General features: G+C 54.5%; 1 protein-coding gene across 3 annotated transcripts in view; it reads left to right on the top strand.

The window, feature by feature from the left end:
- Positions 1–317: 317 nt before the first annotated feature.
- The window catches only part of PITPNM3 (PITPNM family member 3), an 85,143-nt gene continuing 61,113 nt past the window's right edge, over positions 318–24,347 (top strand). For 2 of the 3 annotated variants that reach the window (XM_036896100.2, XM_057501000.1), the window contains exons 1-3: positions 318–540; positions 16,799–16,894; positions 24,126–24,233. In XM_036896100.2, coding sequence (XP_036751995.2) covers positions 519–540; positions 16,799–16,894; positions 24,126–24,233 — 226 coding nt within the window. In that variant the 5' untranslated portion in view covers positions 318–518. The remainder of the gene's footprint in view (positions 541–16,798; positions 16,895–24,125; positions 24,234–24,347) is intronic. The other variant, XM_036896101.2, reaches the window with a different exon arrangement.

The raw sequence follows: 24,347 nt of genomic DNA, 5'->3' as shown, positions 1-24,347 counted from the left end.
TTGGGGTTTCGCCCCAGGGCCGTCCCCTGGCGCTGTGCCTCTCGGTGTCTGCGCCCCTGACTCCCAGGCGGCGTTCCCATCTCCGGACCGCAGTTGTCTCCCTGTCTCGCAGCCGCGACTCTGCACCTGTCCGGTCCTTGTCGCGCGGCCCCTCGGCTGCAGCCCTCCGCGCGCTGCGGCGGCCACGCGGCCCGGGCGGCCGGGCTGGAGCGCGGCGGCCGGGCCCCGGGGCGGGGGTGCGGGCCCGCGGGGGCGGCGTTGGGCGCCTTCTGCCGTCAGTCCCTCCCGGGCGGTGGGGGCGCGGGGAGGAGGCGGGCGGCGCGGCCGCCGCTCGGCGCCTTTAAGGGAGCGGCAGGGAGCGGAGAGGCGGCGGCGGCTGCGGTGGCGACAGCCGAGGCGAGCGGGGCGGGGGCGCCGGGCGCGGCGCTCGGAGTCCGCTCGGGGCCGGAGGCGGCTCAGCGGCCGGGCCCGGAGCCGCGAGGAGCGCGGGCAGCGCAGCCGGAGCCGCCGCCCGGGCCATGGCCAAGGCGGGCCGTGCAGGTGAGGGCGGGCGCCGGGGAGGGCAGGGCCGGTGGCCCGGGGGAGGGACCGCGCGCCGCGCGGAGGGGCGGCGGGCCCAGGTGAGCCCCCAGCGCAGGTGGGAGGAGGTTCGGGGAGGGCTGGGCGTGCAGCGACGAGGCCAGAGCCCCGGAGCGTGGAGAGGGGGCTCTGCGCGCCCCGCGTCCTTCCTGCGCCTCCGGGCGCCTCGTGGGACACCGCTTCCCCCTCGCCGTGGCCCGCTGGAAAAGCCCAGGTCTGCGGTGCCCCGTCCAGTCCGGCTGTGAGAGCTACCGCCACGGTCGGGAGGCCCTGGGCACACCCGGGCACGGGGACCGAAGGGGCTGTCCCGCGGCCACCGCTGCTCCATCCCACGCCCCCAACGCAAAGCAGGACGCGCCCCCTTGTCCTGCTGCTCGCTGTATCCAGGACGCGACAATCCCCCCGCCGCCAGCTCGGTCAGGAGACCCAAATTTCTTCTTAAGAAGGAGGGGTGCTCCGCGCCCCACCGGCTGGGGTGTCGTCCCGCCCCCTCCCCCAAGCCCGACGCGACGAGCAGAGCCTCAGGTGTGGAGGTCTGCCGGTCTGGCCTCTTCTGGTCCATCCCGTGGGCTCTGCCCTCCCCCAGACTCAGGCAGTGTAGCCCACGGTGTAAGGGAGTCAGTTAGTCATTCCTTCATTCATTCAGCCAGACGTTCATTCACCAACATCTGCTCTGTGTGAGGCCCTGAGCTGGGCACTGGGGAGCAGGAGGTGGACCAGACTCTGCCCGTTTGTACACTCTGGGCCTGATGGTGCTTTGGGAGGCCCTGGGTTGAGGAGAGCCCATAGGGCCAGCCCTCCAGTGGGTGGCAGCAAGCCTGGTCTCAGCAGGGCAGGCGGGTGAGGCTGGCATGTGTAAATATCTACCATGAGCTCACACCCCACCTGTGACGGTGGCAGGTGCTGCGCCATCCCCTAGGACCTGGCATTGGTCTGGCATGAACACAACCCCTTTCCCCATAAGCAGTGACACTGGTGGAATGAGTGTGAGTTCACCCCCACATACACTTGTTTTCCACTGCGCCATGTGTAAATAAACTGCTGCTCCACAAATGCTGGTTCTGGATCCCCCTGTGCACCTGCTGGGTGTGTGATTTAGGTGCCTCAGCATACACTCCCATTCTGTCCCAGAGGAGCCCTGGTGGGGAGGGCTGGTTGTGTGAAACACAGCAAGTAGGGAACACATCTAAACACCCCCTTTCTCACTGCCCTCCCTTTTCCTGTCCCGAGGAAGGCACTTGGAGATGACAGAGTGGGGCTGGGAAAGGCTGTCTCCCTCCTTCCTCCACTGAGCCCCATCCTGACCCATCCCCACTCCTCCCAGAGGGCACAGGGCAGGGTGTGAGTGTCGCCTACCTCCCCTCTCCGTGTGTGCATGTGTCTGCGTATGTGTGTGCATACCCTGTGCACAGATCACTTGCCAGGGCAGTCTTCACAACTGCAGTTAACACTTGCAGTTTGTGCTATGTATGTACCAGGCAACAGTCACAATGATCCTGGGAGGAAATATTACTCTCCCCTTTGAAAGGAGCACAGATGCTTGGAGAAATAGCTCCCTCCAGGTGGGTCTGGTTAGAGCCTGGATGCAGAGCTGGGTCTTTTGGACTCTAAGGACTACCCTGATAGGTCACCACCTCATGGAATGGGTGTGCAGTCCCAGCCCCTCTATCTTGGCCTGTGAGCCTTCTTTGGGTCTGTACATAGGCTGAGAGTCCATGTGATGTGGTTCCCGGGACAGGGGAAAACAGCGCCCTGCTTTGAGTGTCAGTCAGTGCCTCCTGCTGCTCTAGCATTTTGTTTTTCCTTTTGCAATTTCAGGCTTGGCCCTTTCCTTGAGGGCAGCATGGATTCCCCTCCTCTCCTCTGTGGGTCAAACTCTCTGCCGTACTCAGCTGCCACCCCAAGGAGCTTTTGGGATTGGCCGCAGCATGATCGTATTTCCCCTCTTTCCCTCGGCTCTTCCAGGCTACTTGGCATTTTGTAATTGTCCCTACTTTTCTTTAGGCTCCTAAGCCACTGAATTGAAAACAGCATGCAGTAAAGTGTGTATAGGAGTCACCTCTCTCCCACTGGCAAAGGCTGTGTGGAGTGGATAGATGAGCTTTAGAGCAGAGGGGGTCCTCAGAGACAGAAGCCCAAGTCTCTCTCTGTACAGCTAGAGAAACTGAGGCTCCAGCAGGGGATGGAACAGGGTTAGTTATTCAGAACCATCTACCTTGGATGGGCAGGCTGATTGTCAGAAATGAGCAGGCCTTCACCCTGTGGGGAACATTAGAGCAAAAGGAAGATGAAGGCCAGAGGTGGAGACTCTGGGAACCTGGTCTGTGGGTGAGTGGTCTGCTCTGTGATCTGTGAGGCATTCCTTCTAAAAACTGACCAAGAGGCCACATATTGGGGGAAGAGACAGGTGTTCAGGTCCCAGTGCCACCACATCACATGACTCCAGGATCATCACATTGAAGTCTAGTGAATGGTGTCCCTGGATTTTTGCAGTGCACAGCCTGAGCAGCCAGCCATGGCAGTGTCAACTATGGCAGACAGGAGATGAAGGCAGACAGTAAAAGGACTTTCACATTGCCAGGAGAACCCAGGTACAAGAGAAAATATAGTCAGGTCCCAGAAAGGATTGGATAAAGCACAAAGTGTGGATCCCAAACGGGTTACTACCAGTTCCCGATCGCTGGGGAGATTTTAGTCACACAGACCAGAATCATGATGGTGCCTGTGTCCATTTTTGAGAGGAAATGGGTGGGAAGGAGAGTACTTGGTCTTCCTTGAGAGAGCTCTCAGTCTGGTGGTCGGAGGAGAGAAGCTTACTTTTTGGATGAAAGTCAGCTGTAGGGAGGTGGGGGCCAGGAGAAGGATCATAGAGCTGCATGTAGAAAATGATAATTTACAGCACAAAGCTACCTGTGGGCAGGTCTTTAGTAGCTTACCGACAGAGAGGAGATCTGTGGTGGCTTGAAACAGTGAAGGCTGCATTTCTCTAGGAGTTGGGCCTAAAGGCCAGCAGAATTTGGACCGGAAGATGGCAAGGGGCAAGCTCCCGGGTGGGGGTAATGGCTTGAACAAAGCCTAGGAGATTGGAATGGGAAGATGTAAGTGTGGGGGGACTTGCTGCAGGGTGGGAGTAGGGGTGGGTGGGCAGGAGGTGCCTAAGAGTGGAGAGATCTGTCTGGCTAGGGTGGAGGGTCCTAGAAGGGCCCAGAAGGGTGACAGGAACTCTGGAGAGCCTTGAGATGGCAGTGACCTGGTGAGATTCGGGTGTTCTGACCGAGCCCTCTGGCTGCTGTGTGAGAGCGCCTGCAAGGGTGTGGAGGCCAGCCCTGTGAGCTCTTTGTTGGGAAGGGTTTGTTCTGGTTCCTGCCAGCCACACTGCCCCTCCCTTCCTCCCTGCACCCTTGTGGTCCTCCCTTGTGGCCCTCCCTCAGCCCCACAGCAGCCTAGGGGTACCTGCCAGCTTGGGGGCAGTGCAGGTGGAAGGCCCCCAGGCAGGCAGGAACAGAGGGAGCAGCCTGGAGGGTCTCAGGACCTCTCAGGCTGGGGCAGGACTGTCCCGAGGGGCCAGGCTGGGGCCACATGGCTGGGCCTTCCAGGCTGGAGGAACCAATTTATTTGCTCCCAAGTGTTGGCCTCTGCTGTGAGGGGAGGGGCCAGCAAACTGAAGTGTATCAAACCCAGTGATTTAAGTCAGTCTAATACCAATCCTGCAGTGGCAGGGCTGGAGGACACTTCCAGATCCTCATGGTCAAAGCCCTCATCAGCAAAGGGACACTGAGGCCTGGGGTGGGTCACAGTGTCCCAAGGCCACAGGAAAAGGTGGCAGAGCTGGGCCTAGAACCTGTGTTTGGACCTTGCTCTGCTGAGTCAGCTGCCCTCTCACCATCCCAAAGCCAGACCCTTTCCTGGGTCCCTTGCTCTATGGTTCCCAGGGACAGAGACCATGGCCAGATCTCTCAGAGGAGGGAACATTTGGAAACCTGGGAAAGGGACCAGCACTGGGATTCTCAGGACTTTGGGGAGGTGCCAGGGGATTTGAGGCACGACTCTGAGAAACCCCCAGGCCTATGACACCAGAATAGCTCTGCTGTGTATCTTGGGAAGGGGCATCACATTCTGCAAGATTTCAAATTTGCCAAATCAGGTGCTGCTGCCCTGACTCAGGGCCTCCCTAAAACTCTGCCTCCAGGAAGTCCTCATGGATTTCCCTGCAGTTGGGCATGTCTGGAATGGGGGCAGGTCTCTGGTTCTTCTGCTGAGTACCTATCACAGCAGCAGACCTAGTGGGCCCCAGCAGGCCCTAATTTGAGACCCTCTGCTGCCTCCTAGCCTGGACTGTGGGTGGTTGAATGAGTCAGAAGTCCAAACAGAAGTTCCACCTCAAGCATGTGACCCTGTCCCAGCTGGAGGCCTCTGTTACACAGCTGGTGTTTAGAAGTCCAGTGGTGGGACACAGTGTGAGCACATGGCTAGATCCCTCTCGCTGGGGCTATGCCTGCATCAGACTTGCCAGAAGGTGTGATGTTTTTTCACGTACATCTTAGTATATTCTGACAGTTCATGGCTGGAAGAGGCTTGGAGACCTTTCCATTCCACCTGTTAATCATACAGGGTGGGAGACAGAGGGCAGAGGGCAAAGGGTCCTTCTCAGATGTCTGGTGTCTCCAGGGTGTGAACTCCCAGAGACCAGGGAGGCTCTCAAGACTAGGGACTTTCCATGCCTGGCTGCCCCCCAGGAATTCTGTGGGATACCAGGCTAGGGAGAGGGAAGGACAGGGTCTGGGATTAGCACCTGGGAACAATGTGGCTCACTTTTGTAGCATTCCCCAACATGCTCCCCTACTCTGTGGCTCAACAGCATCTCTTTGAGGTAGGGCCCATGTTGTTCCCATTTTATGGCTGAGAAAACTGAGACCCAGAAAGGTTAAGTGTCTGGTTCTAGAATCACACATGAAGTTAGAGGCAGAGCTGGAATTAGAAGTTCAATCTCTTTTGTGCTTGGATTTAGCATTCCTGGGAGTTAAACTGTGTAATAAAGAAGAGCCCTGGCTCTGGTTGGAGTTGAACTACCCTCCTGGGCCTCAGTTTCCTCATCTGTAGATGGGGAAGGAGAAGAGACGAGAAGAGTTCCGGGGTCAGGACAAGCTTTAAGTTTGCTTCAGTTCTAACATTGCTCTTTCTTCTTTCTTGGCCTCTCTCCCTGCTAAGCCTTGAGGGGCCTCACTTCCTCCCATCTCCTACCACCCAGAAGTGGTGGGGGTGGAGGAACAAATGGGGAGCTGAGAACTGGGACCTGGAGAGCGTGTGCCTCCTGGGGGTCCTGGGGCCCCAGCCCATCACCAGATCGCAACCAGGAGCCACGTGGAAGAGGTGGCCAGGGCCCCCCAGGGGAAGAGCTGGGGGTAAGGAGGGGGAGGAGAGAATGCATAACAAATGAGTTTGGAAATCAAATGAGATCTGTGCTTCCCACCCACTCCCTCAAATCTCTCTACACTCTCTTTTAAAATTCTTGTTTTCTAAAGAGAAAGAAAATGCTAAATTGTACCCCCTTTTGCAAACGAATGGGAGCCTTAGTGAGTCACTCCGGAGGTAAATGCCACCTCCAGGGCAGCATGTCTGTGGAGGGCTGCACAGCTTCATGGCCACCAGCCCCCATGGGGTCTGTGGGCAGGCACTGGGGGCAGTGTTGGGGCTCCTACTGTCAGGTGTGGTGGGGAGAGGTTCCTAACCATCAGCAGCCCCTGGGTGGGAGCCAGGTTCCTGCAGTGGGGCCTGCACCCTGCTTCCTCCAGGATGTCTCCAGGCTGTGTTGGTGAGGTTCACTTTCAGACGGGGCCATGGCTCAGGCTGGGGCCAGGCCAAGAGGCTGTGTGGCCAGGTCAGGGCTCAGTCTGAGGCTGGGAGTGGCATTGAAGGGCTTGGGCTGTGGCCTGCCTATGAGGTGAATGCAGGACCCCAGGGGAAGGGCTTTGTGGCTGTGGGGAGAGAGGTCAGTATATGCGACGAGGGCTGGCAGGGGGCAGGTGCCCTAGCATCTGCTTCTGGAAACGAGAGCTCTTGCGTGTCAGGCTGTTCTCTCTAGGCATCCTGATGAGGTTCTTCTCTGGGGCTGGAGAGCAGGTGAGCAGGAGAGCTCTGAGCTGACACCCTGCCGGGGGAGGGTGCTGGGGGGTGTCCGGAGCCCAATCTTCCCTTGCAAGCATCAGCCTGTTTATGCAGATCTGGGGCAGGAGAGGCCAGGGAGGAGGTGCTCCCTTTCTGAGATGACCCATTATTCTGGAAGGCGGGGAAGTAGCCGTCTGTTAGCTGGGGATGCCAAACAAGGGTTGGAAGCAAAAATAGAAATGCGTTAGGCTCTGTCTGGGAGGCGTTGGATTCTAGTGGATCGGAGGTCTCTTCTGAGCCATTGCTGCTGATGCTGTGTTTGCTTGGCTTTCAGTGTTTGCAGAGCACGTCACGTCCTGAGATCCTGACCTCTTCAGGGAGAGACCTAGGTGTGCGGGCTCTGGGCCTGTAGGCTCGCGGGACTGCAGCTGTTCTAGGAATCTGCATCCGTGGGCGCCCATCACTCATCCACCTTTGACCTTTCCCGGACGCCCCAGAGTGGCCCAGATCACTGCCCTCCTGATCAGACCCCTTTGGCCTGCCTTGGCCCCTGTAGCTTCCTCCCTCCACCCTCCAGGCTGGTCCCAGCTGAGCAACTTGGAATCATCCCTTGTGGTAAAAAGAGCTATTTTCAGCCTTCCCATTACTGCCCAGTGGGGGGGGGGGGGGGGGAGGGCGGTGTTTATCCCTTGCTGCCTTTTTGTTCTCTTGTACAAGTACAGTGTAATCTGGAGCATCAATGAGAGCATTACGTAGTCCTGCCTCCGGGTCCCAGCTGCCAATGTCCCACCCTGTGACTGGCCACCACATGAACAGCCTGGGGGCAGCTGCACCCTTGGGCCCCGTCCTTGCTCAGTTGGAACCCCCGAGTGGCAGGTGGTGTGAATGGCCCACGTGGGATGTGCGCCTGCTGCTTGCTTCGGGCTGACCGGAGCCTCTGGTGCCCTTCCCAAAGGGCTGGCGGCTCACTGAAGTAGAGGCCTCTAAAAGAGACCCCCACATTCTCCTTGAAGTCTGTGACCCCAACCTGGCCTCCCCATGCCCCTGTTGGATGCCTCTGTTCCCTGCTCCCCACAGGGGTCTCTGGGATGACTGAAAGGAGTCTTCCATTCTGCAGCCTCTGAGGACCCAGTCTGTCCCTCCTTTTGGGCTCCCCCAGCCCTGCTGCCCTCCTGAGGAGCCTGCAGGTGGCAGAGCTGCCGGTGGGGCAGAGGCAGGTGCCATGGAGCTCCCCGCAGAGGGAGGTGAAAGCAGCTTCCTCGGGGAGCGAGAGTCTGGCGGGACAGAGTGGGGGACATCTGGGGCTTGGAAGAATCGTTCCAAATAACCCAGAACTGTTGGGAGCAGAATTGGCAGAGCAAATGAAAGTACAATAGATAGCCAAAGCTATTAATCACTAATTATCTCCTAAATAAGGTAATTAATGGGTATTTAAATGGCATATTTATGAGGTACCAGCAGGTCTTCAAAATGCACATCTTCTTCAAAGCAACTGGTTTGGCTCACTGTCACCTGCTGGGAGACTGGGATCCTAATCCCACCCCCAGGTCCCCGGAGAACAGGGAGGGTGACAGGAGGCAGGTCAGCTTCCTCCTCTGGACTTCACTTGGCTCTTCTGCAGACAGGAAACATAACTCTTCTCTTTTGACCCCACTGGCCAGTTGTGAAGACCATGGAAGTGAAGGTCATGCAAATCCCCAGCAGCCATGTAAAGTGCAGTGCAGAATTTGGTGTTAGCCATGAAAACATCATTGAAGTTATCTGATTGTGCCTGATGCCATGAGTGTTCAGGATCAGGCTTAAGTCAGTGGCTAGACTCATTGTTTGGTGGGTCGCTGAATCTGTGGCTGGCTCTGTGACTGGGTCAGGGCTCAGTGTGTGGTTTGGTTTGGAATCAGAGTTGTGGCCTGGTCTCTGACTGGGTTGCAGCCTGTTCTGTGATCGGATGGCCAGCTCAAGGTTGAGGCTGTGGTTGGGGTCAAGGCCGGAGCTGTGGCTAGTCTCAGGGGGACTCTGCAGCCCGGAGACTCAGCTTCAATCCTTGAGTCCACCCCTGGACCAAGGGAGCTGCCTGGTTGCCCCAGAAGCTGGATTCCTTCCTGGCCCTCCAGGGTCTGGGCTCCAGGTGCTGGGAAACCCAGCAGAGAGGACCTTCTGGTGCTCCCAGAATATACCTTGAATTGGCCCAGCACACAAGCTCATCAGTGGTGCATACAACAGTTTGGGAGATAGTTAGGACATGTTTCTATAGCAACTAACCCCCAACCAGCACTGGTTTCCTTCAGTAATGCCTTTTTCTGGAAGCAGCTTCTCCTGGCCTCTTGTCCCCCCTGGGTGGCCCCACAGCTCCTTGAAGGCTGAGCATGGGCTCGCTGCTCTGGACTGGTCTGGTCCACAGACTCATCCTGATCCAGAGAGGGGGCCTGAGGCCATGCCTTATGGGACACTTCCCTGCGAGGGGGCCCTCCTGAGCTCTACCTTGTGGTGGGCTGTGCTGAGCATCCCAGGAGCTTCCTCTGTGTCCTGCTCTGGGCTGGGAGAGAATTCCTACCCGGTGTCTGCCCCCAGGGAACCACAGCCCATTGGGCAAGTGGACTGGACCCCGTCTGCAGATGGGTGCTCTGATGGGCACAGGCAGAGGATGCTATGAAAGCAGAGGAAGTGGCACCCAGACCAGCTTGGAGGCAGGAAAAACTTTTCAGCTGAGTCTTAAAGCATGAATGGGAATTGGAGGTGGGGTGGGGATGGAGGACATTTCAGGCATCCGGACCTGCAGAAGCAAAGGTCTGCGGGGAAAGAACATGATGTGGGGGTTGGGAGGACTGTGTTACTGGGGCCCAGACTGGGGGGTGCAGAGGCTTGGGGAGAGAGCGGGTCCTGAGTAGCTCAAGATTTAGCAGACAGACAAGACACAGCCCCAGGAAGGTGAGTGGAAAAGAGGACAGAGGGACCAGCCTTGCCCCAGGAGCGGCCCCAGGAACGTCAGGACAGTGGCACTTAGGAGGGCTGTTCCTGGTTTGCCCTCCGGGTCCCCTCCCAGGGCCTGAGGAGAAGCAGATGGGTCCACCCTTGGGAGTTCCACATACAAAAGGCCAAAGCAAAGCCCATGGCCGATCATGATTTGTTTTATTTAACAAACCCTTTAACAGCACTGAGTGAGTGCTGGGCACTATGCTAAACCTTTTTCAAGTATTCATTCACTTAACCCTCGCAGTAGCCCTATGTAAGTATTATTCTTACCCCCATTTGACAGAAGAGGAAACTGAGGCACAGAGTGGTATAATGGCGTTTGCTAAGATCACCAGTTCATAGGTGGCAGAGCTGGGATTTGAAATGGTCACAAGCAGAGTTGGACAGTGGTTCACATGAGAGAGGAGGAAGGCCGGGCTCCAGGGAGGAGTGGCAAGGAGGAGGTGGGCCTTCAGAGTGGGCATGGGGGCCTCACTAGGGGACCCCTGGGGCCCCAGGCCAGAACTGAGGAGCAGTGAAATGTGATTCTTAACGTGTGTGTGCGCGTGTGTTGTGTGGCTCTACATGTTCACAGGGGTCCCACCGCCCACGGCCTGGTTGTTTCAGCACCATCGGTTGTTAGGAGTTGGAGCTCTATGCTCATGCTTGTAGGACCTGCCATTCTTGTGCCTCTGTGTGTGTTTGTGTGTGTGTGTGTGAGAGAGAGAGAGATAGGGGACAGATGAGACCTGAGACAGAGACTGAGATAGCCTCTCTCTCTCTGAATGGTTTGAATCCAGCAGGCATGCCAGGCCATGGCTTCAGGTCCAGCCTTAGGCAGGGCCGGGCACAGAAGCTCTGGCCACCATCACAGGCAGCAGGCACAGGACCGGCCCCACCCCCTGACCCCTTGGCCCATCAGAAGTGCTTGTGGCTCCCTGAAGGTCTGGGGATTGGGAATCTGGGAACACCCACAGGGCTGTGGCTATCATAGCAGACACTTATGTCCCCTTCCTTGCTTTTATAAAACAGACTTCTTACTCTTGAGGAGAAAGTTCTAGATCCAGCCTCTCCTAGAAATGGCCTGATTGTTTTGCCCTATATCTCTCTTCCCTCCCACCTTGCCCCAGCCTGGCCAACCCTTCCCACCCTTCCTTTGAGGCTCTGCTCAGGCCCCCTCTCCCAGGAAGGCCTCCTACCTGTTGGGTCTCTGCCTCTGGAAGGTGCCATCCACACTTCAGTGTGTGGCATTTAGCCCAGGGGCCTCATTTGCTCTGTGCAGGGGCAGTGAAGGGCTGGCCCAGGCTGGCACACTAGGGGCAGGGACTGATCCACGTCAGCTCTGCCCCCGGCTCCTTCCTCCCGGGCACCATCTGACCCAAGGTCTGGCCTGGGAAGAGTGGGCCAGTCCCTGCATCCCTCACTCCTGAGCCAGGACTTTCCTCGCTGCGAAACGTCTTTCTCCTCCAACTGGCTCCTGAGGGCAGGGTGGTATCTCCCTTCTGTCGGGGCTCTTGCCCTCAGGCTGGGGCTGCCCTGGGATCCCCAGTGTAGGGCAGAGTACCCAAAGCAGGCTTCTGTCTGTCTGTCTGTCTGCCTATTCTGTGTCCCTGGGTGCCAGGGCCAAAGCGGGGAAGGTGGGCAGGTGCAGTTGAAGACTTGAGCCAAGGCCTCTGGCCTCACCCACGCTGGGGGGACCCTGGCCTGGGAAGAGGTCCAGGAGACCACCCTGGACCTGAAGACAGTGGGTAGATGGGCAGGAGGGAGAGCGGGGATGGCTCCCAGCAGCCCTCCCACCGCAGGGCCCAGCTCGGAGCTCCACTGGGAGATCAGGGTGTCAGCGGGTGGACGGGAGCATTTGTGATCTCTGGATGGCTGGAGAAGGGTTGGGATAGCCCCCTTTCCTGAGTTATATGGATTTAGTGCTTTTTGTAAGTGTGGTGGTGCAGGTGGGCCGGGAGAGTCTGCTGGAGGATGTAGGAGGCCCTGGAGGACACGGAGGGACCTCTGCAGCCTTGGCGAGGGCTGCTGGAAGCCCCACCGGGCACACATGGATGCCAGGGCCCTCCCTAGACCTTCATCATGTGACTGATGCGGGCCTTGAGTGCCAGGCAGTGCTGGACATGTTAGTGGATGATCTTAGTTACAGCTCCTGATGGTGAGGTAAGAATCCCATTTTACAGATGAGAAAAGTGAGGATCAGAGGAGTCAACTTGCTTCATGTCATAGACTAGTAAGTGGTAGTGTTTCACCCAGATTTGTGCCACTCTCAAGCTCATGCTCTAACCTTTTTGCTAAATTTTCACCCATGGCTGGGCACTGGAGTGTGTGTGTGAGAGAGAGAGACAGAGAGAATGGTTAGAATTACTTGAGATTAAACTGTGAAGCAACTAGCAGGGTGTCTGGTATACTGTATTTACTTGGCAGGTAATTTTTATTCATTTGCTTGCTTGCCGAACACTTACTGGTTTTTTCCTGTCTGGGACCATGTACTGAACACAGAAAATACAGAGAGGTGTAGGGCAAGGACCACCTCAAAGGGACTGTGCTTCTGGACCTTCCCCGTTGATGTCCTGGGATCATGGTACCCACTAAAGCTGACTCTCAGGACCATGTGGCCTTGAGCACACTTGACCTGCGCTCCCCCTCCCAGACTTCCTGATCTCTCTTCTTAAGGTGTGCAGTTGGTAGACTCCTTAAAACCCACCTGTTCGAACTCCCATCCACAACGGGCCACACCCTACCTGGTCTGGCTTCATTTCCTCTCCCACCTCCTCTGGTACCTGTCTCCTCCCTCTATTACTGGCTCCAGCCATATTACTGGCTCCTGCCCCTCCAATGAGCCAAGCTCATGTACAACTTTGTCCCTGAAGTTCCTTCCTCCAGGAAGGCTCTCATCCCCTCACTCAGCCTGTCCTTCTCACCTGGTGTGTGAGCAGTGCGCATGTGTACACACTTGTGCTTAGCATAACTGCCTCTTTTTCGTCATCCAGGATCCCACTCATCTAACACCTTTGCCTAAGAGTCTTCCCCAAATACCCCTCCCAAGATATTCTGTCCACTGCCATTTTCCCTTTTTGAAATATGACCTTGCCATCTGCTTAGCATCTGCATGCTGGAGGAAGAGATGAAGGGAGGCTCTCCCGGCTCTCAGAAGCCAGGTGATGGCCGCTTCTTGGCATTATCTTCTTTTATAGTTTCTCTTTTATAAAAGAGGAGATACAGAGATTCCCCTCAGGCAGCCACCTTTCCAGAGGCAGTTTTGGGCAGTGCCTGCCTGACAGGAGGGAGGCACTTAGAGAAATTTAAACAAATCTGTAGTACATTTTAAAAACCAAGGCAGATAGGCATTTTGAAAACAAGGAGGATGACAGTAAACAAGATAAAATATGCCATTGAAAAGAAATTCAAGTATAGATTTTGACCACAAAGGAGAGTCAAAAATCAGGTGAAAGTTTCATTTGAAAGGAGAAACAGGGTGTTCAGCTTTTAATTCAAATAGGTGACAAAATTCTTGTGATGACTGGGTCCGTTTGCCCTCATCAATTCCCATGTGCAGATCCACACATTCTTGCTTGTCTGTTTTTTAGACCATAATTACACTGTAAGAGACACTTAAGGACGGAGGGCATGGACAGGTCATAAGGGAGAGGTTTGATTTTCTTGATAGCACCTTCTACTGCTGAGATGATCTCTGTTGTTTACTTGTTTCGGGTCTGCCTCCCCTGTCCCTCTGCAGCATGGAGGGTTTGTGAGGTCCTTGTCCTGTCCCACTGTCTCACCTTGGTGTCCTTGGCACGTAGCCCAGTGCCTGGGGGATGGGCAGCTCTCTGACACCCAAAGGCCCCTTCTCTCTCTGCCTGCCTCCAGCTGGGAGAACGTCTCCCTCAAATGGAGCTGAACTGGCTTCCTTGTTGCCTTCTCCTCTGCCCAGTTCTCCCTGTTGGGTCACCCACGAAGGCCAGCCCAACATACATGATATTAGGGCCACAGTGACGTAGGATGATGGTGGCCCAAAGGGATGGCTATAGTGGGGATGGTGAATGAGACACACATTCTAGAGCTTTCTCCTCTTCCTCAGGCTCTATCACACACATGGGGGAGGTTGGCAGAAATGTCTTTGCCATCGCTTTTGGCTGGAATGTATAATGTACAGGTATGAGGGTCACTATATCCAGGAACTTCTCACTGAAGCCTTACTCCTCAACTCAGGAACCAAATAGACTCAGATAAATCCTCAGATGATCCCATCACTACTTAAACTCTTGCTGGTTAACACCCAAAACTCAGAAACCAGACAGAGGAGGATAATAATCATCCTGACTATCCAAGTGCTTGCTTCTTAGGAATGGAATTGGTTTGGACAGCAAGGGATATTTGTATATAAATATAGCATGTATGATAGTTTTCATACCTTTAGTATCTGTGATTGAGAAAACATAAAATTAATATAAATTTAGGAAAAATTTTAAGTGACTGTATGTTTTTGAATCACAGAAATCTCCACATTCATTTGATTCCTACCTAAGCACTTCTTTCTCTTTTCTTTTTTTTTTTTAGTGCTATTGTTGGTGGTTTTTTTTAAATTGCAAATTCTGGTTATTCATTGCTAACATATAGTAGTGCAATTATTATTTAGTTCCAGTGGTATTTTTTTTGGGTAAATTTGAAGAGTTTTTGTTTTCTGTGTAGATAGTTTTGTAATCTGAAAATAAAGACAATTTTTTTCTTTCCTTTCCATTTTTCTTGTCTTATTGCACTAGCTACAACTTCTCCACATACATTTGGGAAATAGTCAAATGTATTTGTATCCATGTTAGAAATACTCAATTACGGTGCATTTGGATTCTCAAACTCCCTTGCAGTAAACCCAGGGCCCATGGGTAGGAAACTGCTGGCTAGCCTGTCATGCTATCCACACTGGTGGGTGAGAATCAAAAGTTTAGAGGGTCCCCACAGAGAGTGTGGACACAGACTCAGCTTTGTACCTAGAGGTGAGCCTCAGGTCAGCATTTCCTGTGGCTCTTGCATTTTCTGTGTCTCAGAACATGCTTTTATGCCTGGCTCCAAGCCACAGAGCTCAATAAAGCTGGGTGTGTGTTTGGGAGTTTGCAGTGGGTGGTGTGGGAGGGACAGGCAGGAGGGCTGTGTCCCTAGGCTGACCCATGCTGGCCTTTCCCTTCAGGAACAGTTTATGTTCAGGGATCTGGGCTTGGGGCGGGGAGCAGGGCCAGTATCCTGCAAGGTCAGGGTGTGGTACCTGGGGGCAGAGCAGGTCCTCCAAGGATTATATCATAATGTGCCCTCTAGCAATGGCTGGGGGAGAAACACCTACCTTTCACTTCCTTAACTATTATGTGCCAGACAGACTACTCAAACGTCAGTCAGAGGTACAAAATCTGGGACAGCTTCTGTCAGGTTTCTCACTGTAAAGATGGGGAAACTGAGGCAGGGGCATTGCTGACGCAGAAACCCAGGTCTCTCTGGAGACAAGACCCATGTGTCTGATGGCTGGGGCCCAAAGCCTCAGGGAAGATGCAACCTGTATGCATGATGATTTTACTGCTTTCCACTGAGTCTAAGATGCAATCAATTATAAGATGCATCATTATTTTATATACCCCAAGAAAGAAAAAAGTGCCAATTAAATTATGATATGCTATCATGTAAGACACATCCCAATTTTAAAGATGTTAAAGTGTGAAAAAAAGTACATCTTAGAGCTGATTAAGATGAATTTATAAAATTAATAATCACATAAAATTACAGGTGCAGTGTGAAAACTGAGTTTTCCCTACCTCTTTTTATCAAAATCTCTGTTGACATGTTGGGGCATGTCCTTCCAGACATTTTAATGCCCTGTAAGCATATTTATATAATAAGTATTGCTGTGAAAACACTTGCAGGATGCTAGGCCCTGTGCTAAGCAGTAAACGAGGTGCTAAGCACCTTGGTGTATTTTATTTAATCTTTACAAAAAGCTCTTGAGGCAAGTATGAGCTATTTTGACTTTATAGCTGAGGAAACTGAGGCATGGAGAAGTGAAGGGAATCACCTGACATCAAATTGCTTCTAAGAGGCTAAACCTGAGCTTGACTCCAGACCTCTTCAGTCTCAGAGCCTGAGCTCTTAACTGAAGTGCTGTGCACATCCTCAGTATGCAGATTTAAGCATGTTTTCTTTTAATGAGGTCAAAAGGAACATGCTTTTCTGTGACCTACCTGCATTTTTTCTCCTAACCAGACTCTACCGGTGTCTTTTGATGTCAATACATTAGAAACTCTTCATTTTTCTAACGGTCTCAAAGAATGTCCTTTATGACTGTCTATGAACATACATCCAGTCCCCTGTGGAAGGACACCAGGACTTCTTCCAGGTTTTCGTTATTACCAGAATGCTAAGATGATCAACTGTATACTTCCATCTTTGTGTACTTCTCTGATTATTTTCTCAGGAAAATTACCAGGTCAATTTTCTTCTAACATGTTTATGGTTTTAATTTTTATAATTAAATTTTAACTCATCTGCGATCCCCAGTATTTCATGTGTCCAGGGAGCAGGCAGAGGATTTCATGGGTGTGCTAGACACCAGCTGGTTTCATGTGAGCCCCAAAACGTCTAGTACAAGGAGCTAAGATAACAGGGGCAGGGAGAGAGGCTCCTGTCCCCAGCAATGTCTCAGGCCTTCTGTGCTCTTCTCTCCTGATTTGGCGGGCCTTGAAGTCTCATTTTGAAATGGTGGCATCGTGAAGTGGTGACGCCTTTGAGTGACCTCCATGAACAGAGACCCTCCCCACCTGTGTGTGAGCGAGAAACAGAGCATCGTTGATTTAAGCAGCTGAGATCATTTGTTAACACAGCAAACATGATTACCTTATGCTCACTGATACACCGTGTCACCTGGGCAGAATCTCTGAACTACCTCCAGCTTCAGTTTTAGTGCGTGTAAAATGGGTTCACTTGTTCCTGCCTTACTGAGCAATTTCAGGGAGGTCTTTGGGATTTCACAGCGGCAGGAGGGCTCTGGGAGGTACAAAGCACTTGAAGGGAGAGGGAGGGACATGCAGGATGCTCACTGACCCTTGGCCCATGGGCAGTGGAGGGTTATTCCCTCAGGGCGGGACACGGTCTCAGGCTTGGCTAACAGGTGTGTTACTTTTGGCAGGTGTCCCTCCCTCAGGTGGTGGTGCCCCCTGGCACCTTCGAAATGTCCTCAGCGACTCAGTGGAGAGCTCAGATGATGAATTCTTTGATGCTAGAGGTGAGTGAACCCCATCCTCCCATCACTGGCTGGGTGACTTTTCTAGAAGCTCTGGGCAGGGGATCCCTGTTGGGAGCTAGTATCTCTTCCCACCCAGACACTGCAGTTCCACCCATTGTACTCACCCGGTCTGTGAGTTCCCCAACAACTGGGGCTCAGCATTCATTCATTCACTCTTTGAGATATTTGCTGAGTCCCTCATAGATTTCGGGAGCTGCTCTAGGCTCATGATGCTGCAGTAACAGATAGACATGGTCACGGCCCTCATGAAGCTTACGGTCTGGTGACAGAGGCAAACATGAAACAGCTAGACAAAGGAAAACACAATCACAGATGGGAAATAACACCACCGAGTAAAAAACACCAGTATCCCTAGAAAGAGTGATGACTGGGCTGCCTAAATTAGTTGGGGTGGGGCCGTCATTAACATCCTCTCTGCAGAGCTGCAGACAGGAGGTGGCTAGGTAAAGAGGAGGAGAAAGAGGCTTCCTGACAGAGGGAAGAGCAGCTGTGGTGGCGCCGCAGCAGGAAAGATGGGGGCAGTTCAGGGACTGAAGGAGGCCCGGGTGGCAGGCGGCAGCAAGGGGGAGAGGAGGGAGAAGGTTGTCGGACCCAGAACTTGATTTATCAGAGGAGCCTGTGGCTGGGAAGGGAGCTGGAGTGGAGGTGGGGACGGGCTGGAAACACCAGTGCAGGTGTTCAGGGCAGAGATGATGGTGGGCGAGGACCTCTGCGCTGCCTCCCAGGGCTGGGTGTATGGCCAGCCAGGAAGGACCGGCCGGGATGGTGTTCACGTGCGAATGGAAGAACAAGAAACCTTGTAAGGGCTGGAGGAGAGGCCATCCGTGGTGGCTGCAGGAGGCGGAGCCTCGGATTCAGGGAGAGGCCCCAGTCATGCTGCCTGTGCCGTGTGGGAGTGGGTGGGGGCCCCCGTGGCCTCCCCCACAGGCTTGGAGGGCCCCCGTGCTCACTTGGCTGGCTTGGCCACACTCTGGGGAGTCACATATCTGGGGCCAGCTTTGAAATGCCTAGCAAAACAGGGTCTTGAAAGCGAAAGAGGCTGTGCTCTGCGAAGACATCTAGACTCTGAGCAGGACTTTTGGGACGTGGTCCCCGCCATGCTGTTGACTTGTTCTGTGACCTTGGGAGAGTCCTTCACCTTCTCTGGGCCTCAATTTTCCTATCAGCTCTGTGCCTCCCCAAATGGAGAATCCCCAGTTCAGGTGATTTTCAGGGCAGCACAGCTGGGCAGGGGGGTTGCTATCCCAGCTCAAACCTCCCCCGTTCTTGGCTCTGGGTGGAGAACCCCCTTTCTGGAGTTAACCCTACACCAGCCCATTTGGGGCTCATTTCCTGTCTCCTATGGGCGTCTGATGGAGTGGCTGCTGGGGCTGAGTTTCTCCACAGCAACCAACCCACAGTATGGCAACAACTGCTTCAGTATTTTTTTGGTGCTTGGAACACTTATTTAAAATATTTTTGCGGCCCATCAAGGCTCTGCGTTCCACAGAGACAGTGCTGGCCCACTGAGGGAGGCGTTTCTGGGTAGCTGGGGTCAGCTCCACCTGCGCCCCTCGGGCCGGCTCACCTGCTCTCCCCTGGGGCATGTCCTGCTCCCCTGCTGCTGAACACTACCCCTTAGCATCTGTCCTGCCCTCTCATGATCTCCCTGCTCTGTGTGTGGTTCCCAAATGGGCCTCATCTCTCACTCCTATCCAGTAGGGAGCCTGTCTTCTCTCCTTTCCTTTGCCTCATCTCCTCCCTGCTCACCTCCATCTTTCCTTGTCTCCACTGTCCCAGCATCACAGACTCTCCCGGCTCTTTCCCTGTCTCCCATCTTTCCACACTCCCTCCTGGTCTCCAAACTGTCGTCTCTTCCCCACTCGTATTTCATCTCTCCCAGGGCATTGGTAGCTCTCAGCCACAGGATCTGCTGGAACCCTCTTTAGTTCTTGGTTGCCAACACCCCATCTCCTGTCTGTTCCACGTGCTCGCCCTGGACAGGGTCTTGCATGTTTCCTTGGCTCAAGGCAGGAAGAGGCGAAGCCACCCTCCTCCTGTGCTCCCAGGAGCCTCCGGGCCCAGCTCATCCAGCTCTCAGCACCCGGACCCAGGCCATGGATGTCCAGGATTCTGGGCATGCCCTAAAGGATCGCCTCCCTGGCCTCTGTTCTCCAGCCTAGACTGAGCCCGGCCCCCGCGCTGGGTGTGGTGGCCGACCCCACCTGAACCCGGCCCTGCAACCTGGTGCTCATTCAGTTCCAACTCCAGCTGTAGTGAAGCCACATTGCTGGTCTTGGTGCTGACCAGGCCCCTGGAATGTCATGTCCTCCTCCTCAATGAGGGGGAAACTGAGGCTGGAGCATGGAAGGGACCTCCCATGACCACACTTCAAGGTTGGGGTGGAGGAGCAGGAACTCAGGGGCTTACTGTCTGGGTCAGACCTCTGTTGTTGGCTTGTTACTGAAATTGGGGCCTTCCTCCCTTCCTTTCTTCTTAAGCTCCAGCCCAGTGGCCTGGCACTGGGGTTTACCTGGCGGGGCAGGAGAGCCTCATGGCTCATGGTCTGGTAGCAGAGGGGAGACTTAGGCTCTGGGGGCTCTGGTTGTGCATGGAAGGCACAGGAGGGGCTGGGGGCAGTCAGGCCACAGGGCAGGAGGCCAGCCCCATGGGCAGGCGGTAGACCTGGGGCCTCAGGGGGGTGGGTGCCGCCGACTGGACGCAGCAGGGTGGGTGGCGGAATCCAGGCCCCCAGACCCAGGAGAGGCCCCACTCCCTCTCCTGTCAGTACAATCCAAGGGTATCTGGGGAACCGCAGCCCAGGCTACCAAGGCAGAGTGCAGACAGAGGGAACACCCAGAGTGCCAAGAGGGGACGTGCCTCAAACCCAGATCATGTCAGAGGGGGCCCTCATTTTACAGGCTTGGAAACTGAGGCCAGAGAACTGGGAAACTTGTTCAGGGTCAGATAAAGAGTTACCTGGCCTCCAGGGCAGGGATGGAGTAGGGGAGGCAGTCTGGTGTCTGGGGTCAGAGGAGCCAGGCTCTCCTCAGGGCGGGGCCACTGCCTGGCTGCTGTCTGAGTCAGGAGCCTTGGGCCCCCCTCTGGAACCCAACAGGGGTGGGCTGTTTGTCTCGTGGGTGGGGTGGGAGGATACCGCTGTGGGGAGCTGGGCAAGGGGCCACAGGTGTGTTACTGACCCCTCCTGCCTCTCACTGGGGGTGAGGTGAGGACATGAGCGCCATGGAGCTGGCCCCAAAGGCCTCTGTGAACAGACTGAGTGGGGACCACCTCTGGGCCACCAACAGGGTGGTGGTGATGGCCTCAGGTATGGGAGGGGGCGAGTGTTAGCGAGAGGGCCTGATGCGAGGGGGGTGGATGGTAGTGGGCCAGCCGGCAGCAGGGGACCAAGCCCGGGGCTCCAGCATGGACAAGGAGAGTCCCCGCTCTGCGGTCCTGGGCATCCAGCAGAGAGAGAGGCCCCAGGGTGGGAAGACAGGCTTTCCTTATGGCACCAGAGCTTGCGCTTAAAGGGGTGGTCAGGGTCAGAGGCAGCCTGGGGTCAAGGCCAGGGTTGCGGTGCTGCAGGGTGACACTCAGCCTGGCTGGCCCCAAGTCTGGGCGGGGCCTGGGGCTCAGTGGGGGTGAGGTAGATGGAGGAACTGTGTCTGACCAGAGGTCACTGGGGATGAGAATTAGCATCCAGGTAACAGTCACCTGAAGTCAAAAAGCAAAATCAATAACTAGGACATTTATCCAAAGAGCCCTCATGGTCTCTGTGGGTCCTGTTGGGAGGCACAGAGACTACAGTGTGGGGAAGCAGAGCGGAGACTCCAAGCTGAGCCACGAGGCTCCCTGGTTTGCCTGAATGATTCTGAAAGGAGCTATCTTGGCTTTCATGTGCATGTGCGTGTGCATGCGTGCATGCATGTGTGTGTGTGTGTATTTAGGCTCTTGCTGGCACTCAGGGCACAAGCCCACTGTTGCCAGAGTGCAGATGTGAAGGCTGAGCGTTGAGAGCAGGGGCAGAGGAGAGGCCCAGAGAGGGAGAGAGATTCCGTCTGAGAGGTTGGGTGGGGAGCAGCCTCAGGGGGGCTGGTGCCACCGACTGGATGCAGCAGGGTGGGTGGCGGAATCCAGGCCCCCACACCCCCTCCTGTCAGTACAATCCAAGGGTATCTGGGGAACCATGGCCCAGACTACCAAGGCAGAGTGCAGGGTGGAGGGGCAGAGAAAAAGCCAGGGAAATATGGGAGAGCAGAAAGGGAGAGGGTGGGACTCAGAGAGGACGGGAGGGAGGGACACACACACACAGCCTGAGAGCCTGCAAGCGCTGAAAGAGAGACAGTGAGCCACAAGGGGAAAGGAGACCAGAGGCAGCGCGGAGGGCTGGTGGGCCGGGGTCCAGAGGGGCGTGGGCCCCAGAAGGAGAGGGAGACCCAGAGAGTGAGAGAACCCTGAGAGAGGGAGAAGGAGAGAGGCAGACGCCGGGACAGGAGGACAGGAAGAGCAGGGAGAACGGGAGCCTGAATGAGGCCCCTGGGAGGGGCACAGACAGAGCAGAGGGCACCCAGAACCTAGGCACAGTCATGAGAGACCAACAGACAGGGATCTGAGGGCCCAGGGCCGGATGTCAGCCTCGGGGGAGCATGGCGGCTAGGGGGGAGGAAGACATATTCACCAGAAAGACAGAGACCAAGAGGGAAAGATGGAGCGAGGCTACACACGGACCAAAGGGGAGGGGAAAGAGGCTGAGGGCTGCGCAGATTGGGGTGCTCACTCCTCACAGCCCTGGGGGGCCCCTGGGGGTTCTGATGGCCTGCGTACACCCCTGGGATAGGCTTATGTATTGTGAAGTGACCAGGAGCTAGGACGTGTAAGCACCTGCTGAGCGCTTGCTACATACCCAGCCCTGGCTGGAGCCCTGGCTCGCTCACTTCACGGTGTCAGAGTTATTTGCCATTGCGTTTTCTCACAAAACTGGATTCCCGCAGGAGGGAGTCATGTCCCACACTGTGCCCAGCAGGTGCGCAGGAATCATTCACTGTGGAATGCGTGGGTGACAGCCAGGAGACCCAGGCACTCAAGGTGGGCTACGGGCAGACCCTGACTGCCCCACCCGGGAGCTGGGACAGGATGCCTTAGGCGGAGCTGAGGGTGGGTGTTGGGGCGTGCACTACATGGTCTGGTGGAGGTGCCACCATCTTCATGTGCTGTTATCCACATCTGTGTGCTTACTGTGCTCTAGTCATGCTTATAAACACTTTATCTTCATTATCCCATTTGTGCTCACAGCAGTCCCATGATGTAGGCATTACCATGATGCCATGTTATAGATGAGAAAATCTCCAACTTATGAAGCTGAAGTTACTCTCCAAAGTCAGATAGCTCACAGATGGTACATCCAGGGTTGAAAAGAGGCAATCTAACACCAGAACAGAGCTCTTAGCCCCTTAGTGAGCCTGTCTCCCCAAGAGTAATACTACCTAATATTTGTTAATGGCATTTTGGCTTGTGTAGCTTTTTCAAATTTATGACATCATTTGTCCTTATGACAGCTTGCTAGAAAGAGCTGTAGACCCAGTGTTGTTATTCCCATTTAAGAGAGAGGAAAAAACCGGACAGTTGAGGGGTCTGTGCAAAAGCACAGGCTTGCATGTAGTAGAGACTGGACTGGAACCCAGTCGAGGGTCTTCCCAGAACACAGTGCTGCTTAGAGGTACACACCAGTGCTAGAGGGCACACACCAGGCTCCTGAAATTGCCTGCGTATGTGTGGTGTCTGGCTGGAGAGTTGAGTGGCCAATACAGGATGCCCGGGGGAGGCCGTCAGGAAGGCAGCTTTGAGGACTGTTGAAATAGTATATCTGGGTTGAAATCCTGGCTCTAGCCAATGACATTGAGCAAATTACTGAGCCACTTCATGCCTCAATTACCTTGTCTATAAAATGAAGATAATAATATTGTATCTCTTTACTATTATGCGAATTAATTGATTAATATCTGTACAACACTTACAACAATCTCAGCACATAGAACTGATTGGATAAGTGTTGTTAGCTAAATCGAATAGATAAATAAAATAAGACAGGGATAATAATAGTAATAATGATAATCCAGACCCCAGCCAGCAGTGAGGTCTGGGTGACGTAGCGCTGGAGTGATTCAGAACTCTGGACAGCTCCCCAGGCTTCAGCCCCACCATACTGGTTCCATCTACTCTTTACAGGCCTTTAGGTGTGAAATGGGCTTCATCCCCTTATTCTTGAGTCTTCTCCTCACCACCATTTAATGTCTGTTCTTTGAGGGAGGACACCGAACTCTCCACGTGGAAGGCCCATCTCTTAAAGAGAGGAGAGACGGCATTCCCGTGGGTTTGTTCTTGAGGAAACACCCCTTTCTGGGATGCGGGACTGCACCAGCTGTGTGGGACCCAGTGGCTTGTGTTCAGTGTGGCTAGGGAGTTCCTTCCAGAGCAGTCATTAAGCTCAGATTGGGAAAGGGCAAGGATAGACAGGGTTGAGGGGAGAAACGGGAAGAATGGTTCATAGGTTCATAAGGTTGAGATGAGGGCTAAGGGCCCCACACAGCCCCAGGCCCACTTAGAGCCAGAAGGCTTCTGTCCTCCTGGCCACTCAGAGCTGCTCCTGCCCCACTCAGGTTCCGGTCTGCTCAAATACTGAAGGCGACTCAGTTCTTGTGTGAAGAAATAACCATAATGTCTCTCATCTATGAGCACCCACTATGCACTAAGAACTTAATACCCATTTAATCTTCATTTAATCCTCACAACAATTCTGTGAGTGAGACAAGGCTGATCCTATTTTACTGGTGGGAAGACTGAGGCTCAGAGAAGTGGAATAACTTGCCCAAAGAAACACCGCTAGCAAGTAGCAAGTTTTCCTTTTTCTTCCCAGACACACTTCCTTCCAAGAAATACCATTCTTAGGGCTAGCATCGGAGCCTTCTATGGGTTTTCAGCCTCTCTCATGACTGTTCCCTTGCTGCTTCCTTTTGCAGTAGCATGTGGAGACCCGCAGGGTCCAGCAGTGTCTTCTTACAGTGAACATGCCTGAATGTTTCATACCCGTCTATAACCACAGACACCTTCAGTAGTTGAATTCTACCTCAATTCAGAGGAAGAAATAAGTACTCCCTCGTACAGAGGCTCCTGGTAGGGCCACCTGTCCACAGCCCTGCCTGCTCACCCCCATCTCTGCTTCTTCCCACAGAGGAGATGGCTGAAGGGAAGAATGCCATTCTCCTCGGCATGAGCCAGTGGAATTCAAATGACCTGGTGGAACAGATCGAAACCATGGGGAAAATGGGGGAGCATCAAGGTGAGCTTCTGCTTCTCGCATGCTGGGGTGAGCACGGGTGTGTGTTGCAGGTGGGTCGAGGTGCTGACAACTTGGGTCTTCTATGAAGAGTCGTTTATGTCTTTGGATACCATC

Source organism: Manis pentadactyla, chromosome 4 (genome assembly GCF_030020395.1).
Source record: "Manis pentadactyla isolate mManPen7 chromosome 4, mManPen7.hap1, whole genome shotgun sequence".
In the NCBI taxonomy this organism is placed as follows: Eukaryota; Metazoa; Chordata; class Mammalia; order Pholidota; family Manidae; genus Manis; species Manis pentadactyla.
The sequence above is the reverse complement of the archived record's forward strand: the minus strand, read 5'-3'. Positions and strand labels throughout refer to the sequence as shown.